The 27,428-nt window shown below is 50.1% G+C and overlaps 1 protein-coding gene across 12 annotated transcripts in view; it reads right to left on the bottom strand.

The window, feature by feature from the left end:
* Positions 1 to 27,428, bottom strand: part of LOC123765217 (uncharacterized) — a 321,546-nt gene that overhangs the window by 68,069 nt on the left and 226,049 nt on the right. For 9 of the 12 annotated variants that reach the window (XR_011230261.1, XM_045753688.2, XM_045753689.2 and 6 more), the window contains 2 exons: positions 26,690 to 26,839; positions 3,949 to 4,125 (listed from right to left, as the gene is read on the bottom strand). The exons of 1 other annotated variant lie outside the window; for it this stretch is intronic. Coding sequence is in view for 10 of the 11 variants with exons in the window: in XM_045753688.2 (XP_045609644.2) it covers positions 3,949 to 4,125; positions 26,690 to 26,839 (327 nt within the window). In the remaining variant the exon portion in view is untranslated. The remainder of the gene's footprint in view (positions 1 to 3,948; positions 4,126 to 26,689; positions 26,840 to 27,428) is intronic. 2 more of the 12 variants (XM_045753693.2, XM_045753694.2) reach the window with 2 other exon arrangements.

Raw genomic sequence — 27,428 nt, 5'->3', positions numbered from 1 at the left:
TCCGAACCCGGGACGGAAACAGAAGGAAAAACCTCCAGATCACCAGGAAAACCAAACCCAGCGATCTGGAAAGAACCATCCCCTGGCGAGCAGACAAGCGGACTGACTGGGAGCCCACTCCAGCCAGTCGTCGAGGTAGGCCAGACACCGAATCTCAGACGCAGACAGGGCACTAAGATCCGGTAAAGATGCAAAGAGTATACAAAGTGCCCTTTACAAAATAGGGAAGGCAATAAAAACAGCAAACCTGAAGCCCCACCACCAAAGCATTATATGAATCATATTAAGACACATTATGACATATGACAATCATTATATGACAATATGACAATTAGAATCAAAGCATTATAGGACAAAGAGTGCTGGGAAGACGGGACACCACGAGAGTAGCTCTCATCATGTAACTACACTTAGGTAAGTACACATAGGTAATTACCAACCGTGCTAGCCCCAGAAAAACTGGAGAGGAACGTGCCAAGAAGTGACCTGGAGGTCCAGGTCCACCATCCATGCACCCGGCCCTAACAGAATCCGAACAGGAGACAACAGTCCTCCGAGGAGGGCAGAGGATCCAGGGCGCAGACTGAAGTAGTCCAGAAGAACTGCAGACTGGAAAAGCTCATGACTGCAAAGAGCAGATGGGAAAAGCCCATGACTGCAAAGAGCAGACGGGAAGCCCAGAAGGATGGGGCGGATCGACCACGCCCCACGCACCCACGAAGAGGAAATGACGAAGCGCAGGGGAAGAAGCCCACCCCGCCAGCTCTGAACCCCCCCCAAGGGGGAGAAACCGTCCTCCGATGCCAGCAGAGGCCGGAAGACAAACCAAAGCGCCCACCAACAGCGGGACCAAGCGAGAGGCAACAGAGCAAGCTGCTCCCCCAGCGCCCAGTCAACAGAGAAGGGAACAGAACCCCTTCCGAAAGAAAAAGTACACTACCGAAGTCATGAGGAGAGACTACGGTAATGAAACCACACTTCGCTGGAAGATGAAGTGAGGGGAGATCTGATCACCACATTCAAGATACCCAAGGGAATCGACAGGGTTGATAAGGACAGGCTATGTAACACAAGGGGCACACGCACTAGGGGACACAGGTGGAAACTGAGTACCCAAAAGAGCCACAGATAGAATTAAATTTTTTTTTTTTTTTTTTTTTTTTTTTTTTTTTTAGTGTCAGAATGGGAACGGGAAAGCACTAGGAAGTAATGTGGTGACTCCTCACACAAGTAACGAGGCTGACCCCCAGACAATGACACATGTAGACAGGACAGAGCCCAAGAGGCACAGGAACCGATACACCTGTTGATGGACGGTTGAGAGGCAGGACCAAGGCGCCAGAGCTCAACCCCCACAAGCACAACTAGGTGAGGACATATATTGTAAAAGCACAAGCCGCCGACTAGTGGCAGAGAGCACTACGCCGGCCAGGCAAAGAAGGCACAAAACTGCATCAAAAGGCCCACCTCGACAGCAAAACCACAAAGTCCCAGCACAACCACAACATGTGCCAAGACCCAAAAAGATCAGTCTGCAAGCCAGGAAGACCCCGGAACCCCAAAAGGCAGAACCGGGTCACACGAGGAAACAAAGTCCCCTGAACCCACAAAAGGGGGCCCAAGAGGAAGAAACCTCCAGAACGAAACCAAGGAACCCAAAGGAACCCAGAATCGAACCAGGGGGAGCCCAAACCACCACATTTGCCGGCGGAGAACACCACTGAAAGGCAAAGCACAGACCCCAGCAGAACGCCCTGGGAAAACGGTCCCAACAGACCGAAAACCGAGGGGCAAGGCGTGGGAGCAAGCATACCAGCCAGGGGCACTGAGCCTAAACCCATAGGCTCAGACCCAAATTCAACACCCAAACGTTCCCAGAGGAACAGGCAACGGCAAGAAAACACCAGAAAAACAAAGAAACGACAACAGGAGAACAAAAACCCTTAAAATTTTTTGAAAACTCACCAGAGACGCTCGCTCGCACACCCAGACGCATGTAAACAAACCGCAACGCCGCCCTGGTGGCCACGCCGTGAAACCGGCAGACGAAAATGGCCGCCAGCAGGGGCTTTGACTGACGCTAAATAAACAAAAACACGCCAGCAAATGTGGGAAGCTAGCAGACTGGATGGGCGAAAAACGTCGCCCAACAGCAGAAAAACCCCGGAAGGGGCTAAACCGCCCCAGAACTGCTAGCAGGCAACCCCCACAGCCCCGGGAACCAACAACAGAGGCCCCGGGGCAGAGCCGGCCTCCAAGCCCTCCGCCCTTAAAGAAAAGGAAGAGTCCATGGGAAAGGCAACAAGAAAGGGCCGCTGGTAAGACCCAGAAGCCTTGGCAGGAGGCACAGGCTCAAACCTCCGTCCCCAACCCGAATGGGGCAGCCCCCGAAAACCGCCCGAGTCTCTGCCGCAACTAAACCCCGCCCCAACCCCGAAACCCACAGACGGTCCGGAGCCGGGAACATGGAGAGAAAGGGGCGAGTAGCACCTAACCAAACGGGGCGGCCACGGGGCATTCGAGTGGGAAACCAACCTAGCATGTTGCAGCAACCTAACCTAGCGTGCAACATGGATGCCGCCTGTACTCTGAACAGTAATAACATCAGGAGAGTACTGGAGAACAAGCAGAGAATCACTCGCAAGACTCCGGGTCAAGGTGTCAGTGACCCAACAGGCAGCACGACGGAGGTAAAAATGGCGACCGTCACCCGGAGACAAGGGAACAGCAACCAACGATCCCGTACAAGACGGGTTGGAACCCGGAAGACACATTCAATGGTCCCCCGAGCAGAGACAGGGGTTTCCAGGGCCCGTAGGGTAACAACTACGGGAAGCCCGGGCAAGGTGTTGCTAACCGGTTAAGAAACCCAAACATAACAAGAGGGTAGATTATAGCACTGAAAACCCCTGAGACGTGTACAAGCACGGGGGCCTAGCAGAGGGCCGCCAAACACTACCAGTGGAACTAAAACCACCTTAGGCAGACCCCACACCAGGCAAGAAAATGAAAAACAAAAGAAAAACCCCGCAAAAGTACACCGTCTCCTGAGGCAACAGAAACCGGCCGCCGCTCAGGTGGCAGGCTGCGCAACACCTTGACGCCCTAACCAGCACAATACCAATCCCTACCCAGGGCCAAACAAGGGCCCCAAGCCCCAGCTGGCCCCAAGGGCGAGGCAAATGCCGCGCAGCAAGAACCTCTACGGGAATGGTTCCCGAACGCCCCAGGGAAGATAACCCTGTTACGCAAGGGCAGTACTCACAGGGCGCTTAGGGAAGTCAGCCACTAAGCACATGCAGCCCTGGCACTGATGAAGTACTCCTGGCCACCGCACAACACAACACACGGCAGAGAACGCCACACAAGGCAAACACCGCCTAGGAAACTGAGGCCAGAGAAGCGTCAATCCCGGTTGACATTAGCGAACGAACTGAAGCTTGGCAGCCGGCGCGGTAGGTCCGGGGCTCCCCCTCCCCCTCCAGGGGTGGGGAGGGCTGCGCGGACGATCGGCGCGGCAGTAAAGTGTGATGTTTGCTTGTTTGCTAGTTTCCTTGGGATTGTAGGGAGTTTTCTACCTCTCTGTTCGGTTTTTGTTGTAGTTTCTTACCATGTGGGGTTTGTTTTCTTACGCCTACCTTTCTGGGTGCCTAACCCCGGTCGATGGCAGATAAGGAAAACCCCCAACCATATGGGGTTTTCCAGGGCCATTGCTCCCTGAAACCTCTCTGAAGGGGCCAGGTTCTGGCGCTGGTCCCTGGTAGGTCTGAACTCCTTAGCTAATGTCCCGGTCTAACATAACATACATTAGCCCGATAAGCTCCAGGGAGCCGTAGGGGCTCCCCACAGAAAAGTGCACAGTGCAGGAGTAAATAAAATGTAATTAATAAAATTCATGTTGTCTATTTTCATACTAAACATTATTCATAGAAGTAAAACTGAGCTTACCAGGCAAACCAGAAACATTTATTTCATGTGACAGTTTTACTTCTGTCTGAGCCCTCCTTTCCTCCTTAGCTTTACATCTGGCATCAATTAAGCTGTATCCACAGTTGCAGACATATCGAAGAATATGTACGGCAACATTGCAAGATGGACAGAGTTGGTATAGGCCGTTTTTCACAGCTGAAAAAAACCAGCGTTGAATGTAATGAAACGCCATTTTCTGGGTGAGACCCGGAGGCTCCCCGGAGCTATACCAGGCTGATGTGTCTATATTAGACCATGGCAACAGTCAATCGAAGGAGTTCTAAGCCTACCAGAGACCAGAGCCAGAACCTGACCCCCTCAAGAGAGGCACGAGGAGCAATGGCCTAAAGACACCCCTGTGTAATTGGAAGCAGTCTTTGTCTGCCATCTACCAGGTCAGGCACCCAGAAAGGTAGGAATTCCAAAACAAACTACTGCTGATCAAATAAATTGCAAACCGAAAGCTGAACTAGCAACAGAACTCCCCAATCAAAACCAAGGAAACAAGTATGACATCACCACAAATGCCGCGCATCTGTCTATGCAACCCCCCCTCCCCGGGAGGGGGACGGGGGGGTCCCAGACCTCCACACTGGCAACTCTCCTCAGTTCAGAGGCCAAGTATCAAAAACCGCAAAAAAAAAGCCGACCGGAGGGAGGGATGCCGGGGAGCCTCTGGGTCTCACCCAGAAAATGGCGTGTCCTTACATTCAATGCTGGTTTTCTGTGGATAGCCCCTTCGGTTCCCCGAAGCTACCTAACCAAAGACAAAGAAAATGAGGGACTTACCCAGGAGGTGGTTGTCACTCGCTCCTCAACTCGAAGTCGAGACAAATGGCTGCAACCTGTGACCCAAGGCTACACACGCCTGAGAAGGGCCAGGAACATTAACAAGATACCATGCGACCAGGAACCTGTTCGACCTCCATAAGCCCCGTGCCTGAATGTCAGCCCAGGACATATTCCCAAAAACAGCAGCCAAAGCCACAAACTTACAAACGTCGTGGGCACTGGGATAAACCGCAGGCTGGCTGGACCAAATAATCCTGCGGACGACCTGGAAGAACCGCACCTTGGAATAGGGAAGAAGGGAAACCGGGTCCACCCAAAGCGTGTCCCCTGCCACGGAGGCCGTGGCACGCAGATACCGGCGAAGAGCCGCAACTGGACACAAAACATGATGCACCCCCGGCTGAACCAACCAAGCATCAACAACTCAAGGACCCCTTCGGAAAGCAGCAGCATGATTCTTCACCATAAAAGAAGAAGGTTGCATACGAACGAAACGACCACCAGGACTGAAAGAGCAGAAACCCTTGCTCCCGAGGAGAGCATGAAGCTCCCCGACCCGACCCACAGAGGCCAATGCCCTCAAGAAAAGAGCCTTAGAAACAGTCCTAAACCGAGGGGGCCACCACAAATCGAGAAGAGAGAAAAGAGAGCACCCGGTCCAATGACCAGGACGGCTCAGGCTGCGCATGAGCAGGCCAGAGGTGAAACAACGTCTGAAAACGCTTGCGGAACGGAGCAGAAGAGACATCCACCCTGAAAGCAAGCTGCAGGGGCTCTGCCAGCACCGCACGAAACGAGGCGACAGTATTTGGCACAAGATGACGGTCCTAAAACAACGAAGAGAGAAAGGACAAAAATTTGCTGAAAGGAAATTTCCGCCAGGAAATTTCATACTGCCGTTTAGACGAAACTCGCAGGTGGGACACCATCAACTAAGCCACCTGATCACCATACAAGTGGTGATACACCTGCGTCAAAGAGACCAGACGCGAAGAGCGGAGGAGATCAAACCAGCCACGTAACAGACCGGATCGATCTGCTGAAAGAGGCGGAGTTGCGAGAAGAATCTTGGGTTCGGACATCGAGCAAGAAGCGCCTGAAACCAAGGCTGGCCCGGCCACCAAGGAGCCATCAGGACTACTCTCCCATGGCAAGTCTCCAACCAAGCCAGGATCCGGAGCAACAACCAGACCGGAGGGAAGAGGTACAGGTAACTCCGCCTCGATTAGTCCAGCTGAAAGGCATCGATCCCGACAGCCTCGCAGTTTGGGAAGGGCGCCTCATAAACTGGAAGATGCCTCGACCACGCCAATGCGAATAAGTCCACCACTGGGCACCCATATGTCCGGCAGAGCAAACTGAACAAGTCGGCGTCGACCGTCCATTCTGTGGAAAGGGGAATGAACCAAGACAGATCGTCCACCAGGATGTTTGACACCCCCTGAACATGAACTGCCAGGAGAGCCAAACTCCGAAAACTCAGCAGCCGAGTCCCCTGAAGTGACCAGCCCCAAAGAACCAAGGACAGCATCAAACCCCTGCGGTTCAGGCAATGAACCACTGGGGAGCAGTCCGAAAGGAGTTGGATCATTGCTCCTCAAGTGACCCAAATCCTCTATAGCGAATGCCACACCGCCGCAAACTCCCTCGCCATGCTGTGAGCTTGACGGAAGGACAGACCCCCACCGACCCTGGCCGGCCTGGAAAGCCCTTGTCACAAAACCCCAGCTGATAGACGAGGCATCCGTGAACACATCGAATGAGGGCTTGGGGAGGTGCCACGGCACAGAATCCCGAAAAACCCACAGAGGAAGCCAGCGACACAGCAGCCGACACAAGGCTCCCGGGATCCGAACCCATCGATCGCGAGAGCAGCAGAAGCGACGACCCTGAAGAAACTAGAACATCTGCCGAAGCCGGATCCGACCCGATGGGTAGACCAGTATGGCAAAGTTCAGGCTCCCTCACAGCCACTCAAACAATGCATGTGTGACCCGGGTGCCCTCCAAAAAAGCCGGAGGCGGGACCGCAGCTGCAACAGCGTCGCAAGAGGGAGAGACAAAGAAGCAGTCCGAGAGACCCACACCAGACCCAGCCAAGTCTGAACCTGAGAAGGAACCAAAATGGACTTCCTCCAGATCACCATGAACCCGAACCCGGCGAGCTGGGAAAGAACCATATCCGTGGCGAGCAGACACGAGAACTGGCTGGGAGCCCACACCAGCCAGTCGTCGAGGCAAGCCAGAACCTGAACCCCTAACAGAAGCAAACAGGTCACCACGACCCGGTAAGGTGTGTGAACACTCGAGGTGCTAGATTCAAGCCAAATGGAAAGCAATGAAAGCAGTAAGCTTGTCACCCCACGACAAAACCGAGTCAGTCACTGAACCCCGGATGAATCGGGACGCGTACAATAAAATTATAAAACCAAAACGCGTCCGGGAGGACCCAAGACACCATCCATGGCACCCGGTGCCAAAAGCAGCCGGACCTGAGACAGAGTGGTCATCCGAAAGGAGGGGCAAAAGACCCAGGGATTCAGACTAGACAAGTCCAGTATGAATCACAGATCCGCACAGTCTCGTTTCGGAACTGAATACAGCCGGATCCCACCTGAGGGATGTTGTTGTTTCGACCACACCAAGCGAACCCACCCCCGGATGACCTGACAGAACACAGGAGAAGAGGCCTGCCCTGATCCCCATATATGAGGAGCGACCCAACGCCACTACAGGAAGGGGGAAATGACCCGAAATGCCCACGAATCGTGGGATCAGGAGAGAGCAAACAGCGCGAGCCTTCCCCCCTATCACCCGTCAACCGGGCAAACCGCAAAAGGGCTGACGACCCCTACAAGAGCCCAACCGACACTAAGAGCGATCACTGCACTGACCAGAACGCCGACGGCTCCAGAGGAGGTGCCGGCCCCGAATTTGGCATTACTGGCTTACGACGACCAAAGGAACCCCAAGACCTGGCACGACCCTTCCGGGCAGGACCTCCATGGCCCCCCCAGAGAACCTACAAGTCCGACAAAGGCCGTCACAGGATGAAGCTGCCTGCAGAAAAAGCAGCACCGCAGACTCTGCAAGCAGCAAATGACAAAAAACCAGCATTGAATGTAATGAAACGCCATTTTCTGGGTGAGCCCCGGAGGCTCCCTGGAGCTTATCGGGCTAATGTATGTTATATTAGACCGGGATATTAGCTAAGGAGTTCAGACCTACCAGGGACCAGCACCAGAACCTGGCCCCTTCAGAGAGGTTTCAGGGAGCAATGGCCCTGGAAAACCCCCTAGTGGTTGGGGTTTTCCTTATCTGCCATCGACCGGGGTCAGGCACCCAGAAAGGTAGGCATAACAAATCAAACCCCACATGGTAAAAAACTAAAACAAAAAGCTGAACAGAGAGATAGAAACTCCCTACAATCACAAGGAACCAAGCAAACAAGGAAACATCACACTTTACTGCCGTGCCGATTGTCCGCGCAGCCCTCCCCGCCCCGAGAGGGGAAGGGGGGAGCCGTGGACCTACAGCGCCGGCTGCCTAGCATCAGTTCATAGGCAAATGTCAACCGGGATAGACGCTTCTCAGAACACCGCCTCAGTTTCCTAGGCGGTGTTTGCCTTGTGTGGCGTTCATTGCCGTGTGTTGTATTGTGCGGCGGCCAGGAGTACCTCATCAGTGCCGGGGCTGCATGCGCTTAGGGGCTTCCTTTCCTAAGCGCCCTGTGAGTACTGCCCCTGCGAGACAGGGTTATGTTTCCTGGGGCGTTCGGGAACCATTCCCATAGAGGTTCTTGCTGCTCGGTAATTGCCTCGCCCTTGGGGCCAGCTGGGGCCCTTGTTTGGCCCTGGGTAGGGATTGGTATTGTGCTGGTTAGGGCGTCAAGGTGTTGCGCGACCTGCCAGCTAAGCGGCGACCGGTTCCTGTTGCCTCTGGAGACGGTGTACTTTTGCATTTTTTTTCTTGTTTTTATTTTCAATTGCCTGGTGGGGGTCTGCCCAGTGTGGCTATAGTTCCACTGGTAGTGTTTGGTGGCCCTCTGCTAGGCCCCCTGTGATTGTACACGTCTCAGGGGTTTTCAGTGTTATCCCTCTACCCTCTTGTAGAAGGTAGAGGGATAGTGAGTTTGGGTTTCTTAACCGGTTAGCAACACCTTGCCCGGGCTTCCCGTAACAGTCAGCCTACGGGTCCTGGAAACCCCTGTCTGGGCTCGGTGGACCATTGAATGTGGAAAAGAAGCGCAAGACCGGAACCAAGTGCCCACGGGTGCACAAATCCTCGGCCATTAGGGATGCCGAAAGGGAACCTGCACGTGAAGTCGCACCTGGCCGACATCATAAGGAAGAACGGGGAGCAAACTACCACACCTTGAGGTGTTCCAACTCACCCCCCCCCCTCCCAGGAAAACCTGAACGACTGTAAGCAAATCTCGCCATTCAAGTGCACATTCTGACAGGACGAATGCCATGCCCCCAATGAAGAAGAAAAGGCGGTCTGCCAGCCAGGAAGACTCCGGCACTTTGTAACGCACCCAACAAAGAAAAGAGGAGCCAAACTCAAATAGAAGGCTTCATTATCAAGGCGTAATCCGAGTCACGCAGGAGGTAAGCTGCAAGGGTCTCCCACACCTTCCTCTGTAGGATGCGGGAAGCCAAAAAACCTCCAGAAGGAGAGAACTGAAAAACCCAAGGGAACTTGGACCCGAACCTAGGGAGGTGTCAAACTCATAACAAAATCGTACAGGGAGGGGGATAGGAAAAAACCCCTCCCCCTGTAACAACAAGCCCTGCACGAAGGGTACCAAACACCCAAGCAGGAACAAGTGGGGCTCAGGCCCTCCCAAGTCAACTCCTCCCCAGCCCCGGAATCCTCCACGTCAGGACCCGGGGCCGAGGGATGAAGGGGGCCCGCTGGCGTGGCCCAAAAGTTCCGGCAGGAGGACCAGGCTCGAATGCCTCCGCCGCCGATCTGAAAGAGGCAATCCGAAGCCACCCGAGTCTCACTACAGTATAATTCAGCGGGGCAGCTGTGGGGCATCCGGAAAGCATGTTGCTGCAACTTAAACCTTGCATGCAATGCTAAAGCTGCCTGCACCTAAATATCAGTGTCAGTGGACTGGGTGAATAGAGTACAAGCAAAGAACACCACTCGCAGGACTTCGGGTCATAGTTGTCACTGACTCCAACAAGCAGGAAGGCGGTGGCAGACGGTGAGTGTTACCCCAAAACAGGGGGACAGAGCAACCTTCAAACACACACAAGGCGAGGAGGGACTCAGAGGTCTCCTACATTGGACCACTGAGCCCCAATGGGGGTTTCCAGGGCCCTTAGGTTGACTGCTAAGGGAAGCCCAGGCGAGGTACTGCTAACCGGTTATCCCAGAGCTACCAAGCAAACAATCTAAAAGCTGAACCCCTGCGATGTGTGCAAGCACGGGGACCTAGTGAAGGGCCACCAAAAACCAACCTGTGGTCCTACCACCACATCTGGCAGACCCCCAACAGGCAACACAAAACAAAAACAAAAGAAAAACCCCGCAAAAGGACAACGTCTTTACTTAACATAAGCTTTCCCCCTTCCATTTCTTTCTTTCTCTTTCCTTTTCTTTCTCTCTTCTCCCTTTTTCTGTTCATTGTCTTCTCCTACGCTCCCTTGCTATCCTCTTCTTATTCCTATTACTATCTCCTTCGGTGGTTATAATAGGAGCTGCCTCGTATGGGCCAATAGGCCTGCTGCAGTTCTCATTACTACTATCCCCTACACCTGACTTTCCTCCTCAGCTCTCTCTTGCCTATTTATTGCCTGCCCCCTACCTCCTCATCACAATCGACTTGAGAATGGTCCAGGATGGACCGAAACGTCGTCGTCCCCTCAATTTCTAGTGTGTGGTCTGGTCAACAGGACAACGTCTTCAGAACAGAACCGGTCGCTATGCGTATATCAGACAGCTGCATAGTACCTCGCGCCCCAGCCAGTGACGAACCTCCTAACCCAAGGGAAACAGGAGTAAGAACCATCCCAGCTGAACCCCCAAGGGCGGGCAATCACCGAGCAGTGACAGAATCACACGGAGGTAGCTGCTCCTGAACGGCTCATGGAAAATAACCCTGAGGGCACAAAGGCAGTACTTACAGGGCACCTAGGGAATGTAATGACCGCTTTACCCTGTCGTAATAACCGCAGCCTCTATTGTAATAACCCAATGTTCCCCATTATTAATCCTGTTATCTTGTTATCTCTCGTGATCGTAATATACGCTCTCTGTTGTACATCTCTGTCTCTCTTCACTCAATACCCCAGCTTAACCCTGTTACAGTCCAGCATGACCCCTCTCTGGACTGCCCCGTACATAAGAGGAATATTAAATGAGGAAGATACACCAAGGACAAGGGTTATTAGTTAAAAAAAATAACAAAACACATTTGCACTGCCACCACCTTCCCGACCAACCATACCTGAATGTGTCTTATCACCGATCCCCCAGGAAGGCAAGGAATCAGTAACCATGGGACTCCGGGTAATATGACTTTCAGAAATAAATTTTAGAAAATTAGTTGTGTAATTTACGTTACTAATTTAAATCCAAGGGCAACTTTAGTATCGATTAATTGTAGGAGAACCTGGGGGCTTCCAATACAACACCTAAAAATGACAAAAGTATCAAAATATATCAAGGGGAGTTAAGTGAATACCACTGGACAAGCTCTACAATTTATTTTATGAAACATGTAAATTAAGACAATTCGAACACATAACCTATTCTATTCCCCTAGAGGCACAATGGATATTTATTGAGGGCACGAAACTCAAGTGCTACTATACCTTAAATACCCTCACTACGGCCAAGATGTTGATGGCTGCCCTCAGCCCTTAGGATACGGGCTTGTGGCCCTGTTCCTAATACACTCCCAAGACACACTAATGAAATTTAGTTTTTCCAACTTATTGCTGGGAAGGATTACTCCTCCCACCATCTAATACAGCCCCAGGGCTCCACCCATTATTTTGGCAATGGCCAACCATTTAACACGTAGGCCTGAGGTTTGGCTCTCTAGGGCCAATAAGGACTTGGCCCTTATCTCAGGCCAATCACCTTCACTGATCTGCCGTGGAAAGCTACATGAATTCCTGAAGATTGAGTCAGCTCTCCCCAGCTAAGAGAAGGGGGACAAGGCGCCTCTATGGAGCCCCAGGCACCTGCGAGCAATGTTTACAAAACTGATAAATTATGTTCAAGCCTGTCTCCTCTAAGATAGCGAGTAGGGACATTTGACTCTGCCTCGTATGGGGAAGAGGCCGGTGCTGAGAGGGAAAGAGAGGGAATAAGAGGGGGAAGTTGAGTGGGAGAAGCCAAGGTATCCAAGACCACCCTACCCTCAGGTCAACCTCTTGACCCTGACAAATGGGCGACAGGGGGGGGGGGGAAGAGGAGGAGACGAATGACGGCCAAGGGGAGGGGAGAAGGAAGGAGGGGAGAGGGAGAAGGAAAGGAGGGGAGAAGGAGAGGGAAAAGAGGGGAGAAGGGAGAACCAATGAGCTGAGCCCCAGATCATTACAGGAAGGCGACCCTAAGTGCATGTAGCCCCAGTACTCTTGTGTTACGTCTGGCTCAAACACCACCAAAACAGAGCAACTACACTGCACTGCAGCACTGCGCAAAGAGTGGAGCCAGAGCGATCGATCGTCACCAACACAACAGCCTCTTGAACTGAGGAGAGTTGCCGGCGTGGAGGTCTGGGACCGCCCCGTCCCCCTCCCGGGGAGGGGGGGGGGGGTGTGCAGACGGATACATGGCATTTGTGGTGGCGTCATATGGGGCCTCGACTTATGATGCTAATCCGTTCCCAGAGACGGATCGTAAGTCGAAATATCGTAAGTCGAAGCGATTTTTCCCATAAGAAATAAAGGAAATTGAATTAATCCGTTCCCCACCCTCCAAAATATTAACATACAAATACATTTTATACTGAATACAATGTTTTTTTCTAACTACAATACAGTACCTAAGTTTATCTTACCTTTATGGAGGGCTCTTGATGGCGTATGGAAGATGGTGATGAGAGGGGAGGAGGAGAGTTGTTACTGTTTGGAAGGGGAGTCCCCTTCCATTATCACATCAGGCAGTGATGTTTTCTCTGGGGTACTCTCTCTCCTATGTTTTGCCTGAATACCACTAGGACTAGGACCTGGTTGTGGTTCAGTGCTTGTTTGTCTCACTACAAATTTGTCAAGATACATTTGTTTTCCCTTCATTTTAACATTTGTCTGTAAAGATGCATCACAGTGTCATTGAATAGGTTACGGCAACAAACTACTGCAGCTTGATTTGGGTGAGTCGTTTCAGCAAAGGTTTGCAATTCTTCCCATGCTGCACACATTTTCTTAATTGTTGAGGAAGAGACATTCTGTACTCTTGTTTCTGCTCTATGGTCATCCTTACATGGGTTTTCATATGTTGAGCCTTACCACTGACTTTCCTGGGACTCATGGCGTGATATATAATAATTACTTTAATGTTCAAAATGCAAAAAATCACCACAAAAGCGGAACTTCTTATAGGCGCGATCGTCACTAAGCGGGCAGCTGTAGTAAACTGAGGCAGATCGGCCGCGTGACCGAGAACCACGCGCTCGGTCGAGCCGAACGTGTACCAACAAATATCGGAAGTCGACGACACCATCGGATGTCGAGTCGCATTTTTCGATTAAATTTACATCGTAGCTCAAAATTATCGTAAGCAGGGGCAATCGTTTAATTCGAGGTGCCACTGTACTTGTTTCCTTGGTTTTGATTGGGGAGTTCTGTTGCTAGTTCAGCTTTCGGTTTACAATTTATTTGATCAGCAGTAGTTTGTTTTGGAATTCCTACCTTTCTGGGTGCCTGACCTGGTAGATGGCAGACAAAGACTGCTTCCAATTACACGGGGGTGTCTTTAGGCCATTGCTCCTCGTGCCTCTCTTGAGGGGGTCAGGTTCTGGCTCTGGTCCCTGGTAGGCTTAGAACTCCTTCGACTGACTGTTGCCACGGTCTAATATATACACATCAGTCCTTTATAGCTCCGGGGAGCCGAAGGGGCTCTCCACAGAAAAGATAATTTTGTTATGATAAAGTACGTAATATGTTTATAATTTAATATAGATCTCTGCTTACACTATAACTACTTCATATGAGCTACAATGGATAATAATTGTTTATAAAGTACTGTAATGTATATGGATTGCACAATAATTAGACTATTCAGGAAAATTTACATGTTTATAATTTAATAATATAATGAAGATCATAAGTGGCATATGGAATAAAGAAAATATTGTTAGGCCTCTTATAATATTCTCCTAAACTATAATCTGGCATTGTTAGGTGTATTCCGCTTGAGACCTAAGAACAGTAGTTGATACACAATTAGTGAGAGTAGCTTCAGGGAGCCACAAGGGGGCTCCCCTCAGAAAAAAGGACTGTCAGCCAGCCAAGAAGACTCTAAGATCTGATAGTACAACCAGTGTAGTTAAGACCCAAACACAAAAGAGGCAGTATCTATCACAGAGGCACACTGCAGGTCTCACAGGAGATACTGGAAAAGATCCACCTCAGCTACTAAACTGGGAATTTATGGGTGAGCCCCAGAGGCTCCCTGAAGCAATCAAACTGACATGTGCTATATTAGTTTGGTGCCATCAATCCATTAAAGTGCCAACCGGGGGCCTCGAGACAGAACCTGGCCCCCCTAAGAGAGGGGCAGTGAGCAATGGCCATACAAGCACTCGACATTTAGAGTATAATCATGTCTGACATTGACCGAGGATACCACCAGAAAATTAGGCGAGACATTACAAACCTCCAACTGGTTAAAACTGCAACCTACGTCTGAACAGATCCAAAGAACTTCCCCCTATAATAAAACAATGAAACAAGCAAATTGTAATCCAACTAAGGTGCCCACTCGTTAGTGTCCACTCTCCCCCTCCCACAACAGGGGAGAAGGGGGAGCCTGCTCCACCCCTTAGTTTGGAGAACTGATGAAAAAACTCCAACCAGATAGAGGGAGGGTGTCAAGGAGCGTCCGGGACTCGGCCGGAAAATGGCGTTTCATTACATTCAATGCTGGTTTGCTGTGGGAGCCCCGTCAGGTCCTTGAAATTAATTACCCACAGATAAGGCAAACAGGGACTCACCTAGGAGAAGGCCACAACGCAGGCCACACAAGGAAGAAGAGGCACTGAGCCACGACAGACGACCCAAGGCAACACAAGGCTGGAGAGAGCCAGGAACATTGACAAGATATCTGACGGCCAGGACCCTGCACGATTTCCAAAACCCATGTGCCCAAATGTCGACCCAAGACATATTTCCAAAAATACCAGCGTTGAATGTAATGAAACGCCATTTTCTGGGTGAGCCCCGGAGGCTCCCTGGAGCTTATCAGGCTAATGTACTGTTATATTAGACCAGGACATTAGCTGAGGAGTTCAGACCTACCAGGGACCAGCGCCAGAACCTGGTCCCTTCAGAGAGGTTTCAGGGAACAATGGCCCTGGAAAACCCCCTTGTGGTTGGGGTTTTCCTTATCTGCCATTGACCGGGGTTAGGCACCCAGAAAGGTAGGCATAACAAAACAAACCCCACGTGGAAAAAACTAAAACAGAAAACCGAACAGAGACGTAGAAACTCCCTACAATCCCAAGAAAACAAGCAAACATCACACTTTACTGCCGCGCCGATCGTCCACGCAGCCCTCCCTGCCCCGAGAGGGAAACAGGGGAGCCCCGGACCTCACCTCGCCGGCTGCTTAGCATCAGTTCGGAAGCTAAGCTTCAACCAACACGAAAAAGCCGTTGACCGGTGGGAGGGAAGGGTGCCAGGGAGCCTCTGGGGCTCACCCAGAAAATGGCGTTTCATTACATTCAACGCTGGTTTTCTGTTGAGGAGCCCTTACGGCTCCCTGGAGCTTCAAACCTAAAGAGAAGGAAAAGAAAAGGCTGACCCGGGAGGCGGCCGCCACAAACTCCGCAACACGAAGCCGAGACAACAGGCGACCCAAGGCAACACAAGAACGCACAGGAGCAGACCACATAAAGAACGGGTGGCCAGGAACCTGTGCGACCCCCAAATCCTTGCACCTGAAATGAGCCCTAGGCGTCACCAACACGGCAGCGAAAGCTGCAAACAACTGAACTACACGGGCGTAAGGATAGACCGCAGGCTGGGAGACTTAACACTTTGATGTACTGGGCACCCGGGCGCCCCACTACCCCAGGTGGGTTTGGGCGTTCCGCGGGAGCGCGAGGGAGAGCGCGGTAAATTCTGAAAAGTGTATAATCTTTTCAACTTTGTCAGCTCAATTCTCATCCTAAGATATTCAATTTGGTATCAATGTGTTCACAATAGAATTCTCTACAGGACTAAATGCATATAAACTCCAAAAGCCCGGCTTACCATCTGCAACTAACAGAGAAAGTGAGAGAAAGTTACCCGGAAGCGCACATGAGTGATAAAATGTTTACTACTCTTTTCAGTTTTGTCAACTCATTTCTCGTCCTAGGTCTTTCATTTTGGTATCAGTGTGTTCACAATAGAACTCCCAACAGGACTATATGCATATAATGTCAAAAACAGCAGCTATCTCCACCCGCCGACGTGATGAAAACAGGTTGCGGTTACAAGAAAGAGAGTGCTGCGCCACCCCAAGGCGCTTCTCATTATGAAAAGTGTATATTCTTTTTAACTTTGTCATCTCAATTCTCGTCCTAGGTTTTTCAATTTGGTATCAATGTGTTCGCAATAGAATTCTCTACAGGACTAAATGAATATAAATCCCAAAAGCCCGGCGAGAAAGTGAGAGCGTCTTACCCGGGAGCGTGCAGGAGCTCTCTCTTCACTTCACTCTCTTCACTTTAGACATCTCAATTCTCGTCCTAGGTCCTTTCATTTTGGTATCATTGTGTTCGCAATAAAATTTCCTACAGGCATATATGCAAATATTAGGTCCAAAAGCCCGGCGTACCACCCACAGCAAACAGAGAAAGTGACGGAGCATTACCCTCGTGAGCGCTAATAAAGAGCAATAAAATGGGTATTCTGTTTTCAACTTTGTTACCTCAATTCTGGTCCTAGGATTTTCATTTTGGTATCAATGTATTCGCAATGAAATTCCCTACAAGAGTATATGCATATAATGTCCAAAACCGCAGCAAGACCTTCCCGAAAATGCTGCTACTGTTGCCGCACGGAGGACTCAATGCTGAGTCCTCGCCGGACTTGCCCCTTTGAGTCGTTGCCGAGCGAAAGTGATAATTATATTAACACTTTTGCTCAGCGAAAAAAAAATGGTGAACACTTAAAAACTCTGTGGATGACCTGGGAGACCCGAGCCCTGAAACAGGGAACGAGGGGAACCGGATCAACCCAAAGCGCATCCCCAGTCACGATACACAGGTAATGGCAAAGAGCCGCAACCGGACAACACATGATGCACCCCCGGCCGAACCAAGGCATCAATAACCCTAAGGACCCCCTCCAGAAAGCAACGGTCTGGACCGTTGCCAGAAGAACAGAGAAAGGCTGCAAATGAACAAACCTACCACCAGTACCAAAAGAGCAGAAACTCCTGCACCAGAAGAGAGCCAGAAGCTCCCCGACCCGCAGAGGCCCATGCCAACCAAATATGACCTATGAAAAACAATCTGGAACCGGCGGGGCTACCACAAACTGAGAAGAAGATAAGAGGGCACCCTGATCAAGGACCAGGATGGTTCAGGTGATGCATGAGCAGGTCGGAGGTGAAACAAAACACAAGAAAGCGTACAGAAGCTCGCAGGTGGGACACCATCAACAAAGGCACCTGATCACCATAGAGATGATGATACACCCACGTTAAACAAACAGACGTGAAGAGCCATGGAGAAGGTCGAACCAATCACGTACCGGACCGGTCCAACCTGCAGAAAGAGGCGGAGCTGCGGGAAAACGCCCCAGGTTCTGACACCTATCAAGCAGCGTCTGAAAAGAAAACTGGGCTGGCCACCAAGGAGCACTAGGACTACTCTCTTTGGGAATTGACTCCAACCGAGCCAGAACCTGAAGCAACAGCTAGCCTGTTGAGGGAAGGGGAGGGGAGAGGCGAAGGAGGCGCCCCGCACCCATAACACAGGGAAAACCCCGGCAGTCCGCCCCCATAGCTGCAATCCAGAAAACCCCAGTAGCTACAGGGCATGGACTGGAGAAACGAGAAGAGTGAGAGATGAAGCAATCAAGAGAAAAGGACGCAAAACACCAGCATTTGTGCACACCGCCTAGACCAAAACAAACTCCCATGGCGCACGTGCACAACCCCCACAGCAAGAAGGCGCCAACTAGGACTACTTTACGAGAAAAGAAGCCCGAACAGCCCATGACCCGAGGGATGCGCGCAGGAGCAGAAAAAGCCCAGCACACGAGAACAGGAGCCAAAAACAGTTAGCAGCGACATACATAGCTGGTGTATTTAAGGAAGACAAGGAACCTAATCAGCAACCCAATTGGGCTACAAGTAGCCCAATCTGGCATCCCGGGACAAGGAGTATGTAAAGAAAATGAACAGTGCTGAGACCGAGCATGAAGAAAAGATACAGAAACAAAAGATCGAGACAGGACCGAAAACCCAAAATAAGGCCAGAAGAGGACCAACAAGCCCTAGAAAAGACTGGAGTGAAGCCACACTGAAAGACAGTAGACGTTTCAATGATATGGGAAGTAGCGAAAACCTTCCCGAACCTTCAAGAACACACAGAAGCAAGCGCAAACCATGAAGGCTCATAAAAGCACAGTCGCACCCGAGACCAAAAGTTATGCAGAACCCCAAAAAGAGGGGAACATGACAGGGAGCTCCCGTCCCAAGAAACAAGGGGGTGAATAACTGAAAAGAGCACCCACCAACAGGACGGAACCAACGGACTCAACGAACAAGGAACCGAGCCCGGGGAAGGGCCGACGCCCAACAACTCGTACGAAGAGGGGGGAAGGAAAAAACCCCACTCCCAGTAACCTCAAGCCCCGCTCAGAGGGTAGAAAAACCCCGGCGGGGTCCTTTTAACCCCGAGCGGGGTCCAACGGGGCCTGGGGCCCCCCAAGTCAGCCCCTCAACAACCCCAGGAATCCACACGGCAGGACCCGGAGCCGAGCCATCCTCCCAAAGCCCCGGCCTCATAAGAAAAAACTGGGGCAGCCACGAAAAGTACTAAGGAAGGGAGCCCACTGGCAGACTCATACAACAGCTGGAGGAACAGGCTCGAATGCCCCCGTTGCTACCTCGGAAGGGGACTTCCCCGAGACCGCCCGAGTCTCAAAACAATCTCACACCCCCCGATCCCAAACCCACAGATGGTAAGGATCTGGATGCAGGGGGGGGGGGGGCAGACAAGACCACAGCAGGGGAAAGACAAAGGGGAGTGGAAGGAAACCGAAGTAACCAACACACCCAAGCCCAGTCACACCAACCAAAACGGGGCAGCAAACAACCTAAAGCGTCGCCAACACCGAAACACGACGTGCAACGCCTGTGCTGCCTGCACCCACATAGTCAGCATAAGACTGAGTAATCAAGCCACAAACAAGCAACAAAACTCGCAGGGCTCCGGGTCGAAGGTGCCACCGACCCCACAGGCAGCAGACGGAGGCAAAACAGTGAGTCACCCCAGAGACAAGGGGACAGAGCAACCCTCGAACTCACACAAAGCGAGAGAGGACCCAGGGGTCACATCCATCAGACCCACGCGTCCCTATGGGGATTCCCAGGGTCCTGAGCGTTTACCTATAGGGACTCACTGCCCAGGTAATCCCAGGTAGGGTACTGCTAACCGGCGCCCAAATCTACCAAACAACCTTCTAATAACTGAACCCCTGGGTCGTGTACACTCACGAGGACCTAGCAGGGGAAACCACCGGAAGAAAGAAGAGTACTCAGTACACAGGGGGCAAGAACCAAGGCAGACCCCCCCCCCCCAGGCAGGAAACAAAAAGAAAAAGAAAACCACGCAAGAGGACAGCGTACCCAGGCGGAATAGAACCGGCCGCTATGATAGGTGAAAACAAGCTGTGCAGTACCCTGCGCCCCTACCAGTGCAAACTACCCCCTACCCAAAGGCGAACAAGGGAGACAGAACACCTGAGCACACAAGGGGTGGCCGAAAACCAAGCAGTAAACTGATCTAGCAGGGGCAGAACCCAAGAAACTTGTGGGAACCCCAAGCCCCAAGGGCAGTATTAACAGGGCACCTAGGGAAGGAAACCCTAGGCGCATGCAGCCCGAGTACTGGAGAATCACTCCCAGCTCACGCACCACCTAGAGTCACCACACTCTAGGTACAGTGCTGAAACAACCACCGGAGCCAGAGCACATGACCTCAGCCTTTAGCATCAGCTTTAGAACTTAGGGTGGATAGCCGGCACGGTGGGTCTGGAGCTCCCCCTTCCCCCTCCCAGGGAGGGGGGAGCTGTGCAGATGACGTGTGACATCATGATCGTTTGCTCGTTTATTTTAGGGAAGTTCTATTCACTTGTTCGGCATGTGGTAGCAATTTTCACCAGAATAGGGGTTTGTTTTGGGACGCTTACCTTTCTGAATGCTTGGAACCAGTCGATGGCAGACATAGAATGCTTCCAACCACACGGGGGTTTCTATAGGCCATTGCTCTCCTTGTCTCTTCTGAGGGGCACCAGGTTCTGGCTCGTGGTCCCCAGTAGGCCCATAGAACTCCATACACATGACTGATGCCAACGTCTGACATTAGCATATCAGCCTAGTAAGCTCCAGGAAACCAAAGGGGCTTCCCCCAGAAATTGTAATTAACCCTTAAAGTGCGCATCACGTCATATGACGTGTTGGAAGTTGTTCCAGTCAACTGCGCATCACGTCATATGACGAGTTGGAGTACTATGCAAGATTTAAACGGCCCGCGTATACACGGGGTTCACCACACCTTCATCAGGGCTCTTGTAAACAGACGCCATTTAAAAAAAAAACCTTGGGCCAAACTCCCGGGTGTTAGGGGCCTCAGTATTGAGAGAGCAACCAAGCCTGATGCACGCAGCATGAGCTCACAGCATTGCTGTTCAGCTTGTGACCACAACATCGCCTAAAAATGCCATAATATACTTGTTCATGCTATTATGTAGCGATGAATTTATTACAGAAGACCCCTGACTGTGATAAAACTGACCAGGGTTCTGATAATAGCAGGATTGTGGTGATATTTAGTGCTGTGCTCCATGGAGGGAGGAGTAATGCTGTGGGAGGGAGGGTAGGTGGCGATGTCTTCTGGCTAGTGTGTGGCCACCTTTTATTGACTGCACTCACCATACCAGCTTAGTGGTTCGCTATGGTGAACACAAATATAGATACTTATATATAATGTGTGCATAGAGGGTATAAACAGCAAGAGGAGTAGGTTGGGAGCCGCCATTTTGGTGAGGATGGTGGCGTCGTCTGCACGACGCCACCGTGAACATAAGAACATAACATAAGAACAAAGGTAACTGGAGAAGGCCTATTGGCCCATACGAGGCAGCTCCTATCTATAACCACCCAATCCCACTCATATACTTGTCCAACCCGCGCTTGAAACAATCGAGGGACCCCACCTCCACCACGTTACGTGGTAATTGGTTCCACAAATCAACAACCCTCTTACCGAACCAGTATTTACCCAAGTCTTTCCTAAATCTAAACTTATCCAATTTATACCTATTGTTTCGTGTTCTGTCTTGTGTTGATACTTTTAATACCCTATTAATATCTCCTTTGTCATGTCCATTCACCCACTTGTAAACCTCTATCATGTCACCCCTAACTTTTTGCCTTTCCAGTGAATGCAATTTAAGCTTTGTTAATCTTTCTTCATATGAAAGGTTTCTAATTTGGGGAATTAACTTAGTCATCCTACGCTGGACACGTTCAAGTGAATTTATATCCATTCTATAGTAAGGCAACCAAAACTAAACTGCATAATCTAAATGGGGCCTAACCAGAGCAAGATATAGCTGAAGAACCACACCAGGTGTCTTGTTACTAATGCTTCGATTAATAAATCCCAGTGTCCTATTTGCCTTATTACGAACATTCATGCATTGATCCTTTTGTTTTAAATTCTTACTTATCATAACTCCCAGATCCCTTTCGCAATTCGACTTCGCAATCTCAACACCATCTAGCTCGTATATTGTAACTCTATCATCATTACCTAGCCTCAAAACTTTACATTTATCAGCATTAAACTGCATCTGCCAATCCTTTGACCATTTCAAAACCCTATTTAGATCAACTTGAAGTGATAGTGAGTCTTCTTCCGTGTTAATTTCCCTGCCGATTTTTGTATCATCAGCAAATTTGCAAATGTTGCTACTCAAACCTGAATCTAAATCATTGATATATATTATAAACAACAGAGGTCCCAGGACAGAGCCCTGAGGCACTCCACTTACAACATTTTCCCACCCTGACTTAACCCCATTTATACTAACTCTCTGTTTCCTTTGGAATAGCCATGCCCTAATCCAACTTAATATAGCACCTCCAATACCATGAGCCTCTATTTTTTTAATCAGTCTTTCATGTGGCACCATATCAAATGCTTTGCTAAAGTTAAGGTACACGACATCACAATCCTTATCACTATCAACTGCCTCAACTATGCTGGAATAAAAAGATAGCAAATTTGTTAAACATGAACGGCCATTTGTAAAACTGGGTTGCGACTCATTTATTAATTTGTGTTTTTCAAGATGAAGACGAATTTTATTTGCAATTATCGATTCAAGTAACTTTCCCACAATAGACATTAGGCTAATTGGTCGATAGTTTGACGCAAGTGATCTATCTCCTTTCTTAAAAATTGGTATCACATTAGCAACTTTCCATAACTCTGGCACTCTGCCTAACTCTATTGATTTATTAAATTTGATATAGACAGTAGTCGCAAAGCTCCTCTTTGCATTCTTTAAGCACCCTGGCAAACACTTCATCCGGCCCTGGGGATTTGTTTGGTTTGAGTTTAACTATTTGTTTAATTACTGTATTTATATTATAAAATGTGTGAACCATCGCTGTACTCAAAATTATGGTGTGCATATTAGTGATTCAATTATTATGTTCATAAAACAATAAACAAATAGTTTTGCTGTTGTTACACTATATACACAGGTTATATATAAGTATCTGCATGTTTTGTACACCATAACGAACTACTAAGTTGGTCTTGTGAGTCAAAAAGCAACGAGGAGTGACCGCCAAACACCAGCGAGCCACTCACTGCCACTCCCTCCCTCAACACCACCTCACTCACCCTCATTTACCTCCCACAATACTCTTTCTGTATTTATTCACTATACACAGATGTTATATATACATATTTACATGTTTTGTTCCCCATAACTGTACATCTAAGCTTGTATGGTGAGTAAAGGCCATAAGACGTAGCTACTCACACAGTCAGCTGATCGGCGGCTGCTCTCAAGGCCAGACGCACTAATATTTGTCCTCCAACAATATTGTTTGTGGTGTTATTACGCTATATACACACATTATATAAAAGTATCTACCTGTTTTATTCACCATACCTGAACAAATAAGCTGTTATGGTGCCCAAAGACCATAGTGGCCATCAGTAAACAACATGCCAAGTCGTGCAGACGACGCTCCTCCCTCACCAAAATGGCGGCTCCCAACCTACTTCTCTTGCTGTTATCTCACACTATACACACGTTATATATAAGTATCTACATTTGTGTTCACCATGGCGAACCACTAAGCTGGTATGGTGAGTGCAGTCAATAATTGGTGACCACACACAGTCAGAAAACGACGCCACAACCCTCCCTCCCACAGCATTACTCCTCCCTCCATGGAGCACAGTGCTAAATATCACCACAATCCAGCTATTATCAGAATCCTGGTCAGTTTTATCACAATCAGGGGGCTTCAGTAATACTATCACTGCTAAATAATAGCAGTATCATTTATATTATGGTACTTGTAGGCGATGCTGTGGTCATAAGCTGAACAGCGGTGCTGTGAGCTCGTGCTGCGTGCACCAGCCTTGGTGGCTTGCTCAATACTGACGCTGTAACACCCAAGAATGTTAGCCTGGATTTTTTTTCTAGGTGGCATCTGGCAACTATCGGTCGTGGCTGTACTATAGCTGCTCCTATCCCAGGCGGGGCGTTTAAATTATAGCGCTAGACACGAAATCATATATAAATGATGTGCGCGGTTTCGGTTTTGTCACTGATATCATTTATATATGATATGCGCGGTTTGAGGGTTAAACTTTCCCCCCAGGTAAATTTTCAGAACGGTAGAAGTTTCTCGCCACTCAAGCGTGCGGGTCTGACAGAACCCATGCCATGCCCGCAACGAAAAAATGTCCAGTCTGCCAGCCAGGAAGACTCCGGCACCTCCAAACGCACCCAATACTAGCAAGAAGAACCGATCTCAAATAAGGACGGATCCATGATGGAAGCGGAATCCGGGTCTTGCAGTAGGTATGCAGCAAGGGCCTCCCGAACATCCTTAGGTGGGATTCGAGAGGCAGAAAACCTCTGGAATGAAGGAGCCGAGGAACCCAAGGGAACCCAGAACCGAACCCGGGTAGGAGCCGACCGCAAATCATACTCATACAGGGAAGGTTATCTTGAGATGATTTCGGGGCTTTTTTAGTGTCCCCACGGCCCGGTCCTCGACCAGGCCTCCACCCCCAGGAAGCAGCCCGTGACAGCTGACTAACACCCAGGTACCTAATTTACTGCTAGGTAACAGGGGCACAGGGTGAAAGAAACTCTGCCCATTGTTTCTCGCCGGCGCCTGGGATCGAACCCAGGGAGCCGGTCGGCCGAGCGGACATCACGCTGGACTTGTGATCCTGTGGTCCTGGGTTTGATCCCAGGCACCGGCGAGAAACAATGGGCAGAGTTTCTTTCACCCTATGCCCCTGTTACCTAGCAGTAAAATAGGTACCTGGGTGTTAGTCAGCTGTCACGGGCTGCTTCCTGGGGGTGGAGGCCTGGTCGAGGACCGGGCCGCGGGGACACTAAAAGCCCCGAAATCATCTCAAGATAACCTAACCACAGGATCACAAGTCCTGCGTGCTGTCCGCTCAGCCAACCGGCTCCCCGCTCGGCCGATCCGGCGACTGCAGGGGAAGGGGTAAGAAAACCCCTCCCCCTGCAACAAGCCCTGCACAGTGAACACCAACACCCAAGAGGAGTCAAAGGGAGCCCAAGGCGCCCAGATCAACTCCTCCCCTGCCCTGGGATCCCCCAATTCCGGACCCAGGGCAGAGCCGGCCTCCAAACCCTCCACCCCTGAAGGAAAAAAAAACAGCGTTGAATGTAATGAAACACCATTTTCTGGATGAGTGCCGGAGGCTCCCCGGAGCTATCCAGGCTGATATGAATATCCCTAACTTTGGCATCAGTCAATGTGGGTGGAGTTCTAGGCCTACCTGGGACGAGCCAGAACCTGGCCCCCCTCAGAGAGGCCCGAAGAGCAATGGCCCATAGAAATGCACATGTGATTTTGGAGCATTCCATATCTGCCATCAACCAAGACAGGCACCCAGAAAGGTAAGCGCCCCCAAAAGAAACCCTTGTTCTGGTTAAAAACGACGAAAACGAGCAAACAAGTATGACGTCACACGAGCCGTACCGCATGTCTGCGCAGCTCCCCCTCCTCGAGAGAGGAAAGGGGGAGCCCCAGACCCCTGTGCCCGCAATCCACCCTGCAGTTCTTTGTCTGATGAGATACAGCTTGGAAGTTGTGGCTCCAGCTCCAGACTCTTGTTATGCTGTTTTGTTTCAGTACTGCTCTTACGGTGGTGTGCGAGCTGGGAGTAATATTCCACAGGTACTTGGGCTGCATGTGGTTAAGGTCACCTTCCCTGAGGGCCCTGTAAGTACCTGCCCTTGAGGCTTGGGGTTCCCTTCCACAAGTCACCTTAGGTCTACCTCTGTTGGTCTTTTGCTGCTTGCGATTGACCGCTTCGAGTGTCTTGGAGAGGATTCCTCTCTAGTTTGCCTTGGAATAAGTGGTAGTTTTTGCACTGGTAGGGGCGCAGGGTACTGCATAGCTAATTTTCACCTATAACAGTGGCCAGCTCTTTTCCCTCTGGGTACGCTCTCCTCTTGTGAGCTTTTCTTTTCTTTTTCGTTTTGCCTGGTGGAGAGGAGGGGAAAGGGCCTGCCTTGGTGCTCCTCCCACTTTATACTATGGTTGTTGTGTTTGGTGGTACCCCCTGCTTCGCCCTCATGAGTGGACACGTCCCAGGGGTTCAGCATTAACAGTGTTGATTGGTAGCTTGGGCACCAGTTAGCCTTAGTTCTCTTGGAAGAGAACCCTAACATGCAAAGGTAGTATTCACAGGGCGCCTAGGGAAGGAGGCACCTATGCCACCACACACAACGACACTGCAGAGGCCACCACAAAGGCAAACACTGCTTGGAAAGCAAGGGCAGGAGAAGACGTCTGCCCCAGTTTGCATTAGCTGATGAACTGGAGTGGCTGGGTCCCCCTCCTGGGGGGAGTTGGGGTGCGTGCTGTGTGTTTGAGCGACGCGGCGATGGAGTGTGATCTTTGCTTGTTTCTTTGGGCCTGGAGGGAGTTCTACCTCTCTGTTCGGCTTTTGGTTGTATTTTTCTTACCATGTAGGATCTGTTTTGTTATGCCTACCTTTCTGGGTGCCTAACTCCGGTCGATGGCAGATAAGGTTAACCCTCAACCACAGGTGGGTTTTCCAGGGCTATTGCTCCCTGTGCCTCTCTGGTGGGGCCATGTTCTGGTTAGTGGTCCCCAGTAGGCAGAACTCCATAGACTAATGTCTTGGTCTAATGATTTGCATATTAGCCCGATAGCTCCAGGGAGCCGAAGGGGCTCCCATAGAAAAGTAAAATTGAGCTTACCATAAACTTTTTTTTCTGGTATTTTTGTTTGTTCCTCCTTAGCTTTATGTCTGGCATCAACAAAGCTATATCCACACTTGCAGACATTTCGACGAATAGCGACGACATTATTGCACGAGGGACAGAAATGGTATGGGTGGCCTTTCCCAACTGGAAATAAAGATAATTTTGGGTATGATAAAGTACATAGTATGTTTATAATATAATACAGATCTCTGCTCCCACTATAACTACTCTATATGAGCTACATTGGATATTGATTGTTAATAAAGTACTGTATTTGGAATGCACAATAATGAAACTATTCAGAAAAATTTACATGAATGGTTGAGTGATATTATAAAGTAAACTGACTGCCTAGTCAATGCAGCTGTGAGGGGCCAATCTCAGTGTGCCCTGTTAACGAGCATGCAAACCAGTGTACTCCTATCAGCCAAGATGCTCCCTCTTGAACAGGGGACTAGATAGAGGGAAATAAAGAGCCCTGACATTACCCAAGGCAAGGCCTCCAACCTTAGTGGTCTGGGGCCAGATTCACGAAAGCACTTACGCAAGCACTTACGAACCTGTACATCTTTTCTCAATCTTTGGCGGCTTTGTTTCCAATTATTAAACAGTTAATGAGCTCCGAAGCACCATAAGGCTGTTTATAACAATAACAACAATAGATTGGGAAATTTTCATGCTTGTAAACTGTTTAATAAATGTAACCAAAGCCGTCAAAGATTGAGGAAAGATG

This window comes from Procambarus clarkii, chromosome 33, assembly GCF_040958095.1.
Source record: "Procambarus clarkii isolate CNS0578487 chromosome 33, FALCON_Pclarkii_2.0, whole genome shotgun sequence".
In the NCBI taxonomy this organism is placed as follows: Eukaryota; Metazoa; Arthropoda; class Malacostraca; order Decapoda; family Cambaridae; genus Procambarus; species Procambarus clarkii.
The sequence above is the reverse complement of the archived record's forward strand: the minus strand, read 5'-3'. Positions and strand labels throughout refer to the sequence as shown.